The 13,494-nt window shown below is 47.1% G+C and overlaps 1 protein-coding gene across 2 annotated transcripts in view; it reads right to left on the bottom strand.

The window, feature by feature from the left end:
* The window catches only part of NFKB2 (nuclear factor kappa B subunit 2), an 83,514-nt gene that overhangs the window by 28,506 nt on the left and 41,514 nt on the right, over positions 1 to 13,494 (bottom strand). The window contains exons 1-6 of one of the 2 annotated variants that reach the window (XM_082223571.1): positions 12,135 to 12,241; positions 11,294 to 11,363; positions 7,272 to 7,344; positions 6,908 to 6,948; positions 6,680 to 6,778; positions 1,342 to 1,493 (exon numbers count right to left, since the gene is read on the bottom strand). In XM_082223571.1, the coding sequence (XP_082079697.1) occupies positions 1,342 to 1,493; positions 6,680 to 6,778; positions 6,908 to 6,948; positions 7,272 to 7,344; positions 11,294 to 11,317 (389 nt within the window). In that variant the 5' untranslated portion in view covers positions 11,318 to 11,363; positions 12,135 to 12,241. Of the gene's footprint in view, positions 1 to 1,341; positions 1,494 to 6,679; positions 6,779 to 6,907; positions 6,949 to 7,271; positions 7,345 to 11,293; positions 11,364 to 12,134; positions 12,242 to 13,494 lie in introns of those variants that run through there. The other variant, XM_082223572.1, reaches the window with a different exon arrangement.

Raw genomic sequence — 13,494 nt, 5'->3', positions numbered from 1 at the left:
ATCCAGCTGTACAGTGGTACCTCAGTTCTCGAACATCTCTGTTGACAAACATTTTGGAACCCAAACACCGAAAACCCAGAAGTACCGTATTTTTCGCTCCATAAGACGCACTTTTCCCCTCCTAAAAAGTAAGGGGAAATGTGTGTGTGTGTCTTATGGAGCGGAGGCAGGGGGGAGGCAGGCAAGAAAAGCCCCCAAAAGCCACACACAAGCTCCGCGCGGCTCTTGCGGGCTTTTCCTCAGGAAGGAGAAGGGACTGACGCGGCCAGTCAGTGCCTTCTCTCCCTCGTAGAAAAGCCCACAGAAGCCATGCGCTCCTTAAAGTGCGCGCGGCTCCTGCGGGCTTTTGCGGGAGGTGGGGGTATTGCCATAACAATGCGCCGCCTCTCCCTGCCAGAGAGGTTGCGCGCTGCTATGGCAGAAGCCAAGACAGCGAGCGGGATGGATCCCGCTCCCTGTCTTGGCTTCCTCTTTAGCTGCGCACAACCTCTCCAGCCGGGAGAGGCTGCGCAGGGCTCAAGAAGCCATAGCCACGCGCAATCTCTCCCGGGGCTCTTTGGGGCTGGGGGGGGACCCGGGCTCCCCCCGGCAGCCCCAAGAAGCTCGCGGAGCAGCGGGAAGGCCTTTCTGCTCCTCCCGGACCTGCTCTTTGGGGCTGGCGGTGGACTTCCCCTGGCCAGCCCCAAAGAGCAGGTTGAAAGGAACCCGAAGCCTCCGGAGAACAGCAGGAACTCCCGCCATGCTTCGGAGGCTTCGGGTTGTCTTCACTGAAGCCTAGAGAGCGAGAGGGGTCGGTGCCCTCTCCAGGTTTCCAAGGTAACTGAATGCACCTTGAACGGCACCTTGTTTTAGAGGGGGAGAACAAGAAAAAAATAATTTCCCCCCTCTCTGTGTAGCACCTCCTCCCGCTTCATTGAAGGGGTGCTGGGCAAAGAGGGGGAGAATTTTTTTCTCTTGTTCTCCCCCTCTAAAACAAGGTGCGTCCTATGGTTGGGTGCATCCTATAGAGCGAAAAATACGGTAAATGCTTCCATTTTCAAGCACACCTCGGAGGTTGAACAGCTTCTGCGGTGTATTTTTCAATTTTCTCAATTGAATTTGCTGATTTGTTTTGCGCCTTGGTTTTCTAACCTTTCGGAACACAAATGGTCTTCCAGAACGGATTACATTCAAGACCCAAGGTACCTCTGTATTGTGAGTTAAGCGCCATTTCTTTCAAGAAACGCTTAGCTCTAGCTCGACAGAGCCAAAAATATAGTCAGAATTCTGCTTTTTACAAAATCAGAATTTTACAAAAAAGCATTACTATCTACAACTCCCCACCCACCAGCTCATACGTACTGTGCTGTCATGTCCTTGGGGCCCACAGTTACAATGCAATTGCCGGCTTCGTTGCACTGCTTTCCCACGAGGCTGTGGGCGTGCACCTGCGGAGGGTCAGTGTGAGTCACCAGGTCCACTTCTATCCTAGCCATCCCGAAATAATTGGAGATCTGGCAATGAAAAAGAAGAACACGGAAGTCCAAGTGATTAGAGTCCAGCCAGAGAGAGGACAATTCTTTGTAACACATGCTTTTAGGCCTATGGATCAGTTCCCCCCCCCCAGAATTCCCATCAGCAATATTACTGGGTTAATTTGAAACCAGAGTAGCCCACAGTTTCGCATTGTGAAAATGGACTTCGCCTCAACCTGGGCTCGTACATTCCCACCCCAACCCCCTGCCAGCCTCCTTCAACACAGCTGCAAGGAATGTGGAAGCTTCCATTTTATTTTATTTTTTAACTGCGACTTGCTGCTTCATCCAAATACAGTGGTACCTCGTGTTATGGACGGGATCCGTTCCGGAGGCCCGTCCGTAACGTGAAATGCCCACAACTCGAAACGCTGCACCTGCGCAGGCACACAGCGCAATTTAGCACCTCTGCGCAGGCGCAAGCGGCAAAACCCGGAAGTAACCTTTTCTGGTACTTCCAGGTTGCCGCGGGACATAACGCGAAAAGACGCAACATGAAGCGGACGCAACACAAGGTAGGACTGTAGAAATAACTACCGCATTTTTCGCTCTATAAGGCGCACCAGACCACAAAATGCACCTAGTTTTTGGAGGAGGAAAACAAGACAAAAAATATTCTGAATCTCAGAAGCCAGAACAGCAAGAGGGATCGCTGCACAGTGAAAGCAGCGATCCCTCTTGCTGTTCTGGCTTCTGGGATAGCTGCGCAGCCTGCATTCGCTCCATAAGACGCACACACATTTCCCCTTACTTTTTAGGAGGGAAAAAGTGAGTCTTATACAGCAAAAAATACGGTAGTTAAATCTTCACCACAGATAGCAGAGGAAGGGCAACTTCAAGCCACGGTTTATGAAGCTGGGTCGTTTTTGCTAGCCACAGTTAAGATTAATTGGTTTAGGGCTCAGACAACATGCTATGCTATGATTAATCCAAAGTGGAAGTGGAAGGTTCCAATCTCACAGAGAGGGAGAGCACCCAAGTCAGGGAAGATGGTAGGCTCATTCTTGTAATCTAAGCCACAGTTTAGCATTATGCCAGAACACAGCCACAATTTACCTAGCACAAAGCCATTTTCAAGGCATAGCTTCTTGAAAGCAACCATCAACTACCCAACAAAGCACTCGGTAAAAATTTCAGGACAGGGCCCTGAATCAGTAAGTTTACTAGTCTGGTGTAAACTTTAAGAGTCACCTCTAAAGGGACCCTGCATTACAGCCAGATTTCACAATCACAATTTTAAATTATTAAATGTTAAAAGTTTGAATTTTAAAATGCAGATTGCAGCCAGATACAGATAAAATAAGGTATGAAATACAATTGTAATAATAATAATAATAATAATAATAATAATAATAATAATAATAATTTTTATTTATACCCCGCCCTCCCCAGCCAAGGCCAAGCTCAGGGCAGCTAACAAGCAATAATAAAAACAAGCTGAATGATTACAACTTAAAAACAAAATTAAAATACAACATTAAAATATTGAAACATTAAAATATTAAAATGTAGCCTCATCGCAATACAATTACAATTGTAGCCAAAGTAATTCATTTTCTGTTATTACAAAGAAAAAACCGCTGGTGCAAGATTTGGGTTTCTTCACAACAAAGCCTGACTGTACTTTGTGTACACCTGAAACGGGACTCCCTTTTTTTTTGTCTAAAAGGGATGGGCCTCACACAAACGTAGTACAAATTATCTCCAAAGACTACAGTCAGCTTTTCTTTCCGCTGCCACGGATCCCAACATACGCAACCTTACACAAAATGAATATTTACACTTTAAGTAGCCATCAAAAAGCCAATGCACTCAGGAGTTATAGAGTAAATAATAATGTCACCAATCAATGGTGTCTCAACAACATGAGCACTCCCTGCAGCTCTAGTAACTGCACAGAACTGAAAAACTAGAAAAATGTCAAAATAGTTTACTTATAAAGAAGGGGTTAGACAAATGTTAAAAGAAAGGCAGAAGAGTGGATTAGACTAACTAGATAGGGAATGGTTGTTTACTTCTTTTTAACATCTGAAATCGATTTCACCACACTAATGTTGAACAAGAGCTTTAACTCCTATCTATCGCAAGTGTTTATTTTTCCCCCATCCAGTAATACTTGGGAAAAATTGCCCCGCAAAATAAAGGCTGCTGCAGCAACAAAGTTCTGAGAAAAACCAGGCGGAGCTGTGGAAAATCATTAACACCTTCGTTTAGCAATGCATCCTAAAACGGACGGCTCAGGTGCACCAGTCAATCTGTGACGCCCAAGGAAACTCCAACTGACAAGCCTGAAGCTAAAAATAAAAAATGGCCAATTCGCCCGAAATTCAATCCCACAGCGATTTGCCACTTCTAGGTATCTGCTGCCCCTTCACAACGCTGCAATCCTGCAACTGGCAGCACCCACTGTGCAACCTCATGCCATTAAGAAACACTGCTGTTCTCCATACACCTTTGTTCCCAATGCAGATCTTTATTTTCCCCTCCCCTTGTTCCTGAGGTAGAACTTCACCCACGCCTTCTTCCCTCGCGGGAGATAGCAGCCGCCATTTTGTGGTCCACCTCAGGTGCCAAATGGTCTTGGGCCGATCCTGGCCCTCCAGCTGCGCTGGTTGGGGTTGCTCAAATACAACTTCCATCAGCGCCAGGAGGACAGCAGGTCTCGACTCCGTACATCGGCCCAGTCACTAGTCCTTCAGGACGCCATGACCTGCCAATTTCCTTCCCAATAATAAGGCGCAGCTCCTCTCACTCACAGCCGCTGTGCCGTTTTGCCTTGTGCTACTTTCCCCATCTTCCTGGTCTCTGCCACCATTTTGTTCCCTCACATCAGGCCCAGATTAAAGCAACTGGGTGCCTTTGACTGGGAGGCCCAAACTCAACAACACCTGATCATGAGAAACGAAACCTTGTTCTCTTTTTTATTGTTGCATGGATTGCAAGAAGATCAAACCTCTCCATTCTGAAGGAAATCAGCCCTGAGTGCTCACTGGAAGGACAGATCCTGAAGCTGAGGCTCCAATACTTTGGCCACCTCATGAGAAGAGAAGACTCCCTGGAAAAGACCCTGATGTTGGGAAAGATGGAGGGCACAAGGAGAAGGGGACGACAGAGGAAGAGATGGTTGGACAGTGTTCTGGAAGCTACCAGCATGAGTTTGACCAAACTGCAGGAGGCAGTGGAAGACAGGAGTGCCTGGCGTGCTCTGGTCCAGGGGGTCACGAATAGGCAAACTCGGCCCTCCAGATGTTTTGAGACTACAATTCCCATCAACCCTGACCACTGGCCCTGTTAACTAGGGATGGTGGTAGCTGTAGTCCCAAAACATCTGGAGGGCCGAGTTTGCCTATGCCTGGCCTAGAGAGTAAACTCTGCCTTCCTTCCCCCACAAAAAATGGCAAGAGACCAAGGCCCCACTAGGTTATGAGGCCCTGGGCTGCAATATGTAAATCCAGCACTGCTTCACATCCTTGCTTTTCATGTCTTTGCCTGCTTTGCACAGCTGAAGGGAAACTGAGCAATTGTCAGCCTCTCCAGCGCTCGCTTCCTTCACAGCACACAGACATTCCTGATATTAAGTACTATGAAGTTTGAATGCCTTCTAATTAAGTCCCTTCTTCCCCCAATTCTCCACCTCCTCTTCCTTCTTCCTCAAGCCTCACCCTCCACTAAAAGCCTTCCCGTCAGATGACTCAACCCATCCGCTCTACACTCTTTGCCTCTGGGGTCTCTTCGCAACTTATTCCCAGTGACTCAACCTGCCCCCAATGTTTAATTCCATTGATTAAAATCAATGATTTAAAAAAAAAAAATTAAAAAAACACCCGGTTTTTTTAAAATCGGATTTTTTAAATTTCAATTGGATTTTTAAAATAAAATGCTTTTGGAGGAAAAATCGTTCTAAATATAGTTTTCTATTTAAGTTGCACTACAGTCCAAAGGCTATTCATCAGGAAATAAGGATTTAAGTTCTTCATGTGTGTTAAAACTCCGTCTAAGTTTTTTTTATTTTATTGTTTAACCGCATCAGTTAACAAACATGGATACATATGCTATAATGTTATTGTTTTAGTTAAATAAATTGTTTTAAAGTAAATGATTGGTTTTTCTCCTTCCAATAAAGTACAGCAGAAAAGTTGTCCAAATATAAACAGTTAACTTATTAAACCTCACAATAATTTCATAATTATCTGTCTGTGTATTCCTAACAGTATAACCAAATCAGCAATTTTTTATGTAACTGTAAAAAACCACTCTGAAAAATCCCAAAAATGAAACCTCCATCTGGTTGTAAATATTAAGATTATACCAGCAAGAATGAGTCTTTCTGTAATAAAATGATTTCAATCAAGTCTTACTGACTAGTGATTTAAATCAAATCCACCCTGATTCAAGCTAAATGGAAACGCTCCATTCCTTCAGAGGAGCTGGACGGCAAAACACATTTGATCCCTAAGCAACTAAGCACCTCAGCCAACAAGAGCAAGGTGATATTTTCACAACACCTGCCAGGTATAATGTTGCAAAGTGTGTCCTAAAGTGCAGGTGGGTGAAGACTGCAAACCAAGTATTTCATTGGCACTTTGTACTCCTCCCAAAGTAACAGATGTCCATCTGCTAGTCAAAAAGGCTATCCTAAGTGGGAATACCAATGGCCCACAAGAGTATGGCTGTTCTTAAAAAAAAAAATTAAAGATCTTCAAATATAGCCCAACCAAATACTGATTAAACCATCTGATGCTCTCACCTTCAGATAGTTTAATCAATATTTGGTTGGGCTATATTTCAATACACTGAATCTAACAAAAGGGCACAATATGAATGGACTCTCCCTGCCCTATGGCAAAAAGACAGATATTGACAAACTGGGGGAAATAAAGCAGCTCCCTTCAACGACTGGACTGAATATATGTCCAAACTCGCTACACATGAACAAGTTGCCTACAAACGGAGACTTGCCATGGACAAATTCAACAATATTTCAAATTCATTTTATAAATACAGTATTAGGTTAAGGTCTGGTTAACCACAATGTTTTTTTTGGGGGGTAATGTATATCATTTTGTTGTTGTTCTGCTTTCTACATGGGTACCATTTCTTCTTTATGTGTCTTATCTTACTCTTATGAAGAATATACATTTTTTTAAAAACTATCTGATGCTCACCTTAACTGTGGGGTAAGTCTTATGTCCCTTCTCACTAGATGCTCCAGGAAGCCCACCATGCGAGGGGCCTTCACAGCCATATCGGAACCGGAAACCTCGCTGCGGAAGACAAAGACATCCCATTACATGGCCAGTTACACCAAACCAAGACATTGGGGAAAGCGTGCTTGCAACAGCATATATACAGCTGGGGCAACTCAGTTCAGTGACAAATGATTACATCCATACCTGTTTTGGCTGCTCAATTATAGTGAGGAACGGGCCTTCAACTGTGGATAAAAAAAAAGAAAATATCCTGATTGGACCAATGTATACACAACCACATGCAATTCCGTTAAGCCAGTGTTTCTCAAACTTCGGTCCCCAACTGTTGTTGGACTACAACTCCCATCATCCCTAGCTAGCAGGACCAGAGGTCAGGGGTGATAGGAGTTGTAGTCCCAGCAGCTGGGGACCCAAGTTTGAGAAGCACCAACTGTTGGGCAACAGTTTATATCCATAACACAATATGCACAAGCTCAACTGAAACTTCCCCTCCCTTGTAATTTATCATTCCCCAAGGCACATATAAACTTCCAAAAGCATTCATTACCCGTTTCCATGAGATCCTTATGCTCCATCAGAGGGCCAAACTGGAAATCGTCGTATTCTATCCCGTCCAAGCACTGCAAACAGAATAGGGGGACAAGACAGAAATCTTATGACACATTTGGCACAAGTGTGACAGAAGGGCCACAGAATTACAGTGAGGGGGATATAGTTGATCCCCTGCTAAATTTGCCCATTTGCCCTTTGATGAAGAAATGACCAGTCTATAATTTTAATGGTAGGTTTATTGTAGATGTGAGAGACAGAATAACAACAGGAGAACCCCCCAGAAACCCAGAAGACAAAAGTCAGAGATTGATGCGCATTACAGTGGTGCCTCGCAAGATGAAAAGAATCCGTTCTGTGATTCTCTTCATCTAGCGGTTTTTTCGTCTTGCGAAGCAAGCCCATTGAAGGATTAGCGCTTTTAGCGGCTTATCTGCTGCTCGGATCAGCTGATAAGCGGTTTAGCGGCTTAGAAAAAGGGGGGAAGGAAAAAAAACCAGCAGGAACTCACAAGACATTGTCGTCTTGCGAAGCAAGCCCATAGGAAATTCGTTTTGCGAAGCACCTCCAAAATGGAAAACTCTTTCATCTAGCGAGTTTTCCGTCATGTGAGGCATTTGTCTTGCGGGGCACCGCTGTATAATGAGTGAAATAAGTATCTGATCCCATATCAGATATCAGCCAACTGGTATCTTCACTGTATGTAACGAGCTAAGATTGGAAGCACCTGCTGTAAGGGAGAGGTCTTACCTGTAATCCCAGCTCGTCATAGTACCTGTACAAAAGACACCTGTCGACAGAAGCAATCAATCCAGCAGATTCCAAAGTAGCCACCGTGACTAAGACCAAAGATCTGTCCAAGGATGTCAGGGATAAGATTGTAGACCTGCACAAGGCTGGACTGGGCTACAAGACTATTGCCAAGCAGCTTGGTGAGAAGGTGACAACAGCTAGTGCAATAATTCGCAAATGGAAGAAACACAAAATAACTGTCAACCTCCCTCGGTCTGGGGCTCCATGCAAGATCTCATCTCGTGGAGTTGCAACGATCATGAGAACAGTGATGACGCAGCCCAGAACTACACGGGCGGAACTTGTCAATGATCTCAGGGCAGCTGGGACCATAGTCACCATGAAAACAGTTGGTAACACACTACGCCGTGGAGGACTGTGATCTTGCAGAGCCAGCAAGGTCCCCTTGCTCAAGACAGCACATGTACAGGCCCGTCTGCAGTTTGCCAATGCACATCTGAATGACCCAGAGAACTGGGTGAAAGTGTTGTGGTCAGATGAGACCAAAATCGAGCTCTCTGGCATCAACTCAACTCGCTGTGTTTGGAGGTGGAGGAATGCTGCCTACGACCCCAAGAACACCATCCCCACCGTCAAACATGGAGGGGGACATATTATGCTTTGGGGGTGTTTTTCTGCTAAGGGGACAGGACACCCTCACCGCATCAAAGGGACGATGGATGGGACCATGTATCGTCAAATCTTGGGTGAGCACCTCCTTCCCTCAGCCAGGGCATTGAAAATGGGTCAAGGATGTGTATTCCAGCATGACTATGACCCAAAACACACGGCCAAGGCAACAAAGGAGTGGCTCAAGAAGAAGCCCATTAAGGTCCTGGAGTGGCCTAGCCAGTCTCCTGACCTTAATCCCATTGAAAATCTGTGGAGGGAGCTGAAGGTTGGAGTAGCTACACATCGGCCTCAAAATCTTACTGACTTGGAGAGGATCTGCAAAGAGGAGTGGGACAAAATACCTCCTGAGATGTGTGCAAACCTGGTGGCCACCTACAAGAAACGTCTGGCCTCTGAAATTGCCAACAAGGGTTTTGCCACCAAGTACTAAGTCATCTTTTGCAAAGGGATCAAATACTTATTTCACTCATTATAACGCACATCAATCTCTGACTTTTGTCTTCTGGCTTTCTGGGGGTTTTCCTGTTGTTGTTTGGTCTCTCACAGCTACAATAAACCTACCATTAAAATTATGGACTGGTCATTTCTTCGTCAGAGGGGCAAACGGGCAAATTTAGCAGGGGATTAAATACCTTTCCCCCCTCACTGTATGAAATACATAAACTGAAGACAGGCCGGTGCACAGGCAAGCTTTAAACCATTTGCTAAGGGTATGCGATAGCTAAATGAAGCCTCTATTACCAGACCCAGGAGACGGAATCCTGGACAATTAGGGTTCCCACCTGCTCCAGAAACAGAAATTTTTCAATAAAGCATGCTAACACTCTTCAGGGCTTCCTGCCATGGGAAGAAAAGAGGTGGAGGGGAAAGGTAGCACCACCCCCACAAATACCAATTTGGAATGCCTCAGGAGAGCTTCGGGGTGTTTTTAAAAAATCACCTACCCTACCGAGTTTCAGGAAAAGCAGGTGTGATCCTGCCTCCCAACTGGAAAGAGGCAAAACAGTGCCTTATGGCTAGGTGCAAAGGGCACTCTCCTTCGCTGCTTAGGGAAAAGAGAGAGCAGCCTCTAGCACAGACTTTGGTTTTACCTCCCTCCAAAGACACAGCAGGTAGTCTCTTCTGTGGACAGGCTGTTTAGGCAAATAGGAGCACAGTCTTACAACTGCTTTCACAATATTATTTATTATTCTTTATTCAATTTATAATGCCACCCTTTATCAAAAGATCCCATTAAAAACACATTACAGAGCATCAATGATAAAAACGTAATAAATAGCCTACTGACGTAAGGCAGCCTAATCGTAAAATAGTCAACATAATAACAGTTTGTCTCCACACACACTTTCACAGGCCATAGATTATTTAATAGTCGTAAGCCTGGGTAAAGAGGAATGTTTCTGCCTGGTGCCTAAAGATATGTAGTGATGGCGCCAGGCGAGCCTCTCTGGGGAAAGCATTCCACAATCAGGGAGCCACCACAGAAAAGGCTTGATTGTAATACTGCTGCTTGATTGTAACAATACCTCAAAGTGGCTTACAATTGAAACTGGTACTGGATTGTTTTATTCCTTGTGGCTTAAGTAGTTCCACTGCGGGGGGGGGGGGTTTAAAAAAGAAAAAAATGGTATTGGCACTCACCATGAAGCTGTTATAGTAAGTGCCACACTTTTAACATTTGGGGAAAGGGGGGGGATGTCGTTGGTACTGTGTAACAAGTACCCCCAGCAAAAAAAGCACTGACTAGTTAGAATCATAGAGTTGGAAGAGCCCACAAGGGCCATCGAGTCCAACCCCCTGCCAAGCAGGAAACACCATCAGAGCACTCCTGACATATGGTTGTCAAGCCTCTGCTTAAAGACCTCCAAAAAAGGAGACTCCACCACACTCCTTGGCAGCAAATTCCACTGTCAAACAGCTCTTACTGTCAGGAAGTTCTTCCTAATGTTTAGGTGGAATCTTCTTTCTTGTAGTTTGGATCCATTGCTCCGTGTCTGCTTCTCTGGAGCAGCAGAAAACAACCTTTCTCCCTCCTCTATGTGACATCCTTTTATATATTTGAACATGGCTATCATATCACCCCTTAACCTCCTCTTCTCCAGGCTAAACATGCCCAGCTCCCTTAGCCGTTCCTCATAAGGCATCGTTTCCAGGCCTTTGACCATTTTGGTTGCCCTCCTCTGGACACGTTCCAGTTTGTCAGTGTCCTTCTTGAATTGTGGTGCCCAGTTCTATCACTTGGTCATTTTTATCTTCTTGCATATTATTAAAATACTTATATTCTGGGGGGTTTTCACTAGAAAGGGACTCATGGCCACTATCTATCCAGGACAAGGAGTTGTCTTGGGCACACAAACCAAATAAAAAACAGAGATCTGGGGTTTTCCTGTCTCCAAAAATGAGTATGCTGCCCTTTACAATTTTAACCTCTGGAGACTAGAAGCCGGAAGGGGAGCTGCAGGGAAGCCAAGCGGCCCCTGGTTTTTTGCATATGGCTCAACCTGGGAAATAGGGCGGGGAAGTGGGGGGATTTCCACGCCCTCCCACCCCACCGAACAAAATGAGCCCAGAGGGACCCCTTTGTGGGCGACTCACCGCGGGGTAGCCGTCGCAATCCATGGCCGGTCGAGGCGGCGGCAGCAGCAGTCCCGGAGTTTAGGGCTTCCTGCGAAAGAAAACGGAGAGCCCGAGGAAGGCAAGAGGAGAGGAGCGAGCACCGCCTCTGCTGCCGAAAGAGCCTCCGGCGGAAACTGGGCGGGCGAGGAAACGCCGATGGAAAGTCCCTAGAAGCCCAGCCGAGTCGGAAGGAGAGAGGGAGGGGCTGGCTTTGCTTACTCTTCCCGACGGACTTGGCCCGGCCCCGCCGTCCCGACTCTACCCGTTCCGCCTGCGCTCCAGAAACCCCGGAATATCCATCCACACGTGCGCTCTGCGCCCTGGGCGCACAGCCAGCAGCCAGGCGCCCCGACGGCGCTTTGCGCGTCTGCCGAGGGAAAAGACAAAGCGAGCGATCGCCTCCCTGGCAGGCCACTCGGGGCCTTCACCTTCCCTTGCTCCCGAGTAAGGGGGGGGGAACCCCTGCGATTTTCTCCCACTCAGGAGAAAATGCCACCCCCGATGGGGCATTTCGGGACAGCAGAAACTCCGCGGCAAGAGAACAAAAGTGCTCCCCTAGCAGTGGATCCAAGCCCAGGGCCCCCACCCCCTCGCCTTCCAGTTTGTGGGCATTTAAAAAAGACCCACCGGAATTATATAAATCGCAGAGTCGGAATGGGGTGCCCAAGGGATCATCTAGTCCAACCCCACCTGCAATGCAATTAAAGCACTAATGAAGCAGGGAGATCCGCACGCACGCACGCTCACTTTCCACCGGCAGAGGAAGGACGGTGGGCTTGGAGAGAGGGGAACTGGCCTGGACACCCTTAGAGCCGCTTACCTTCGGGGCAGAGACCCTCCGAGGCTCGGCGTCGCGCCCAGTCTGGAGTCCTCTGGGTGTCCCCCTCCCTGGGATAAGCCACGCCCTTCCTCCCTCCCTTCCCCCCCTTCGAGGGTTCTTAGCAATCAGCTGACCGCCGCTCTGAAGGGGCGGGGACTAGTTGCCCGGGCAACGGAAAGCACGCCCCGGGCTCCCGCGCGCGCCCTCGCCAGGCGGGAGGCGCAAAGGCCGCTTGCAAACGAAACGCGGAAGAGGCTGATGATCAGTTTCTGCGCCCAATTCAAAGTCCTGATTTTTGACCCATAAAGGCTTAAACCAGTGCAATAGATACGGGGTGGGGTGGGAAGAACGAGTGGGTGAGGCCTCCAGAGAGGCGCCATTGAGGCTCCCACCGTGTGTGTGTGTGTGTGTGTGTGTGTGTAGGTGACTGCATGGGGGGGGGGCTGCCAAACTGGGTCTTTGACCTCAGTGAAATAAAGCCTAGTTTTGCCCCTGCTTAAACAGATCAGGTCCACACTTCCTCAAGGACCACCTCTCCTCATCTGAACTGACCCGGCGTTTATTCGTATGCCCCCTCCATGAGAAGCCCGGTGGGTGGCAACAGGAGAAATGGCCTTTTCTGTGGTGGCTCCCTGGCACCATCACTACATATCTTTAGGTGCCGGGCAATAACTTTCCTCTATAACCAGGCCTTTGGCATTTAACTATCTGGGGCCTTTTAAACTTGGAGGGGGGGTGTATTTTGTTTGTTTCTTTGTTACTACGTTGTGTATTTTTGTGTTTTTATACTGTGATCCGTGAGTGAAGAGCAGTGTAGAAATTAAATGTATGTATGTACTGGAAGGAAAGGTATGTACTGAAGAGGCAGGAGGCGGCCCTTATTCAGTGGGAACGGGAAGTCACACTCTGCACATGCTCAGAGGTACTTCTTTTTCGAGGACTCAGTGGTGCTGTTACTGAAAATGGGACTCCTATATGGAGTCCTGGAGAGCACTTTTCGCAACTGAAGTTCTGGGAAGGCAAGACAGCGAGAGAGCCTGCCCGTGACGAGGAGGTGGAGGCGCATGGCGTGTGAAACTAAACAAAACTCAGGTTCAGGGAAGAGTTGCTTGAGGAAGGGTCAGGAGGAGTACGTTCGTCTTTAATAACAACTATGCTCCCATCACCTCCTGGCAAATAGAAGGGGAAGAAATGGAGGCAGTGAGAGATTTTACTTTCTTGGGCTCCATGATCACTGCAGGTGGTGACAGCAGCCACGAAATTAAAAGATGCCTGCTTCTTGGGGGAAAAGCAATGAGAAACCTAGACAGCATCTTAAAAAGTAGAGACATCACCTTGCCAACAAAGGTCCGTATAGTAA

The sequence above is a fragment of the Podarcis vaucheri genome (assembly GCF_965113315.1).
Source record: "Podarcis vaucheri genome assembly, chromosome: 5".
Classification (NCBI taxonomy): Eukaryota; Metazoa; Chordata; class Lepidosauria; order Squamata; family Lacertidae; genus Podarcis; species Podarcis vaucheri.
Note: the sequence above shows the minus strand (reverse complement) of the source record. Positions and strands in the feature narration are given on the sequence as shown.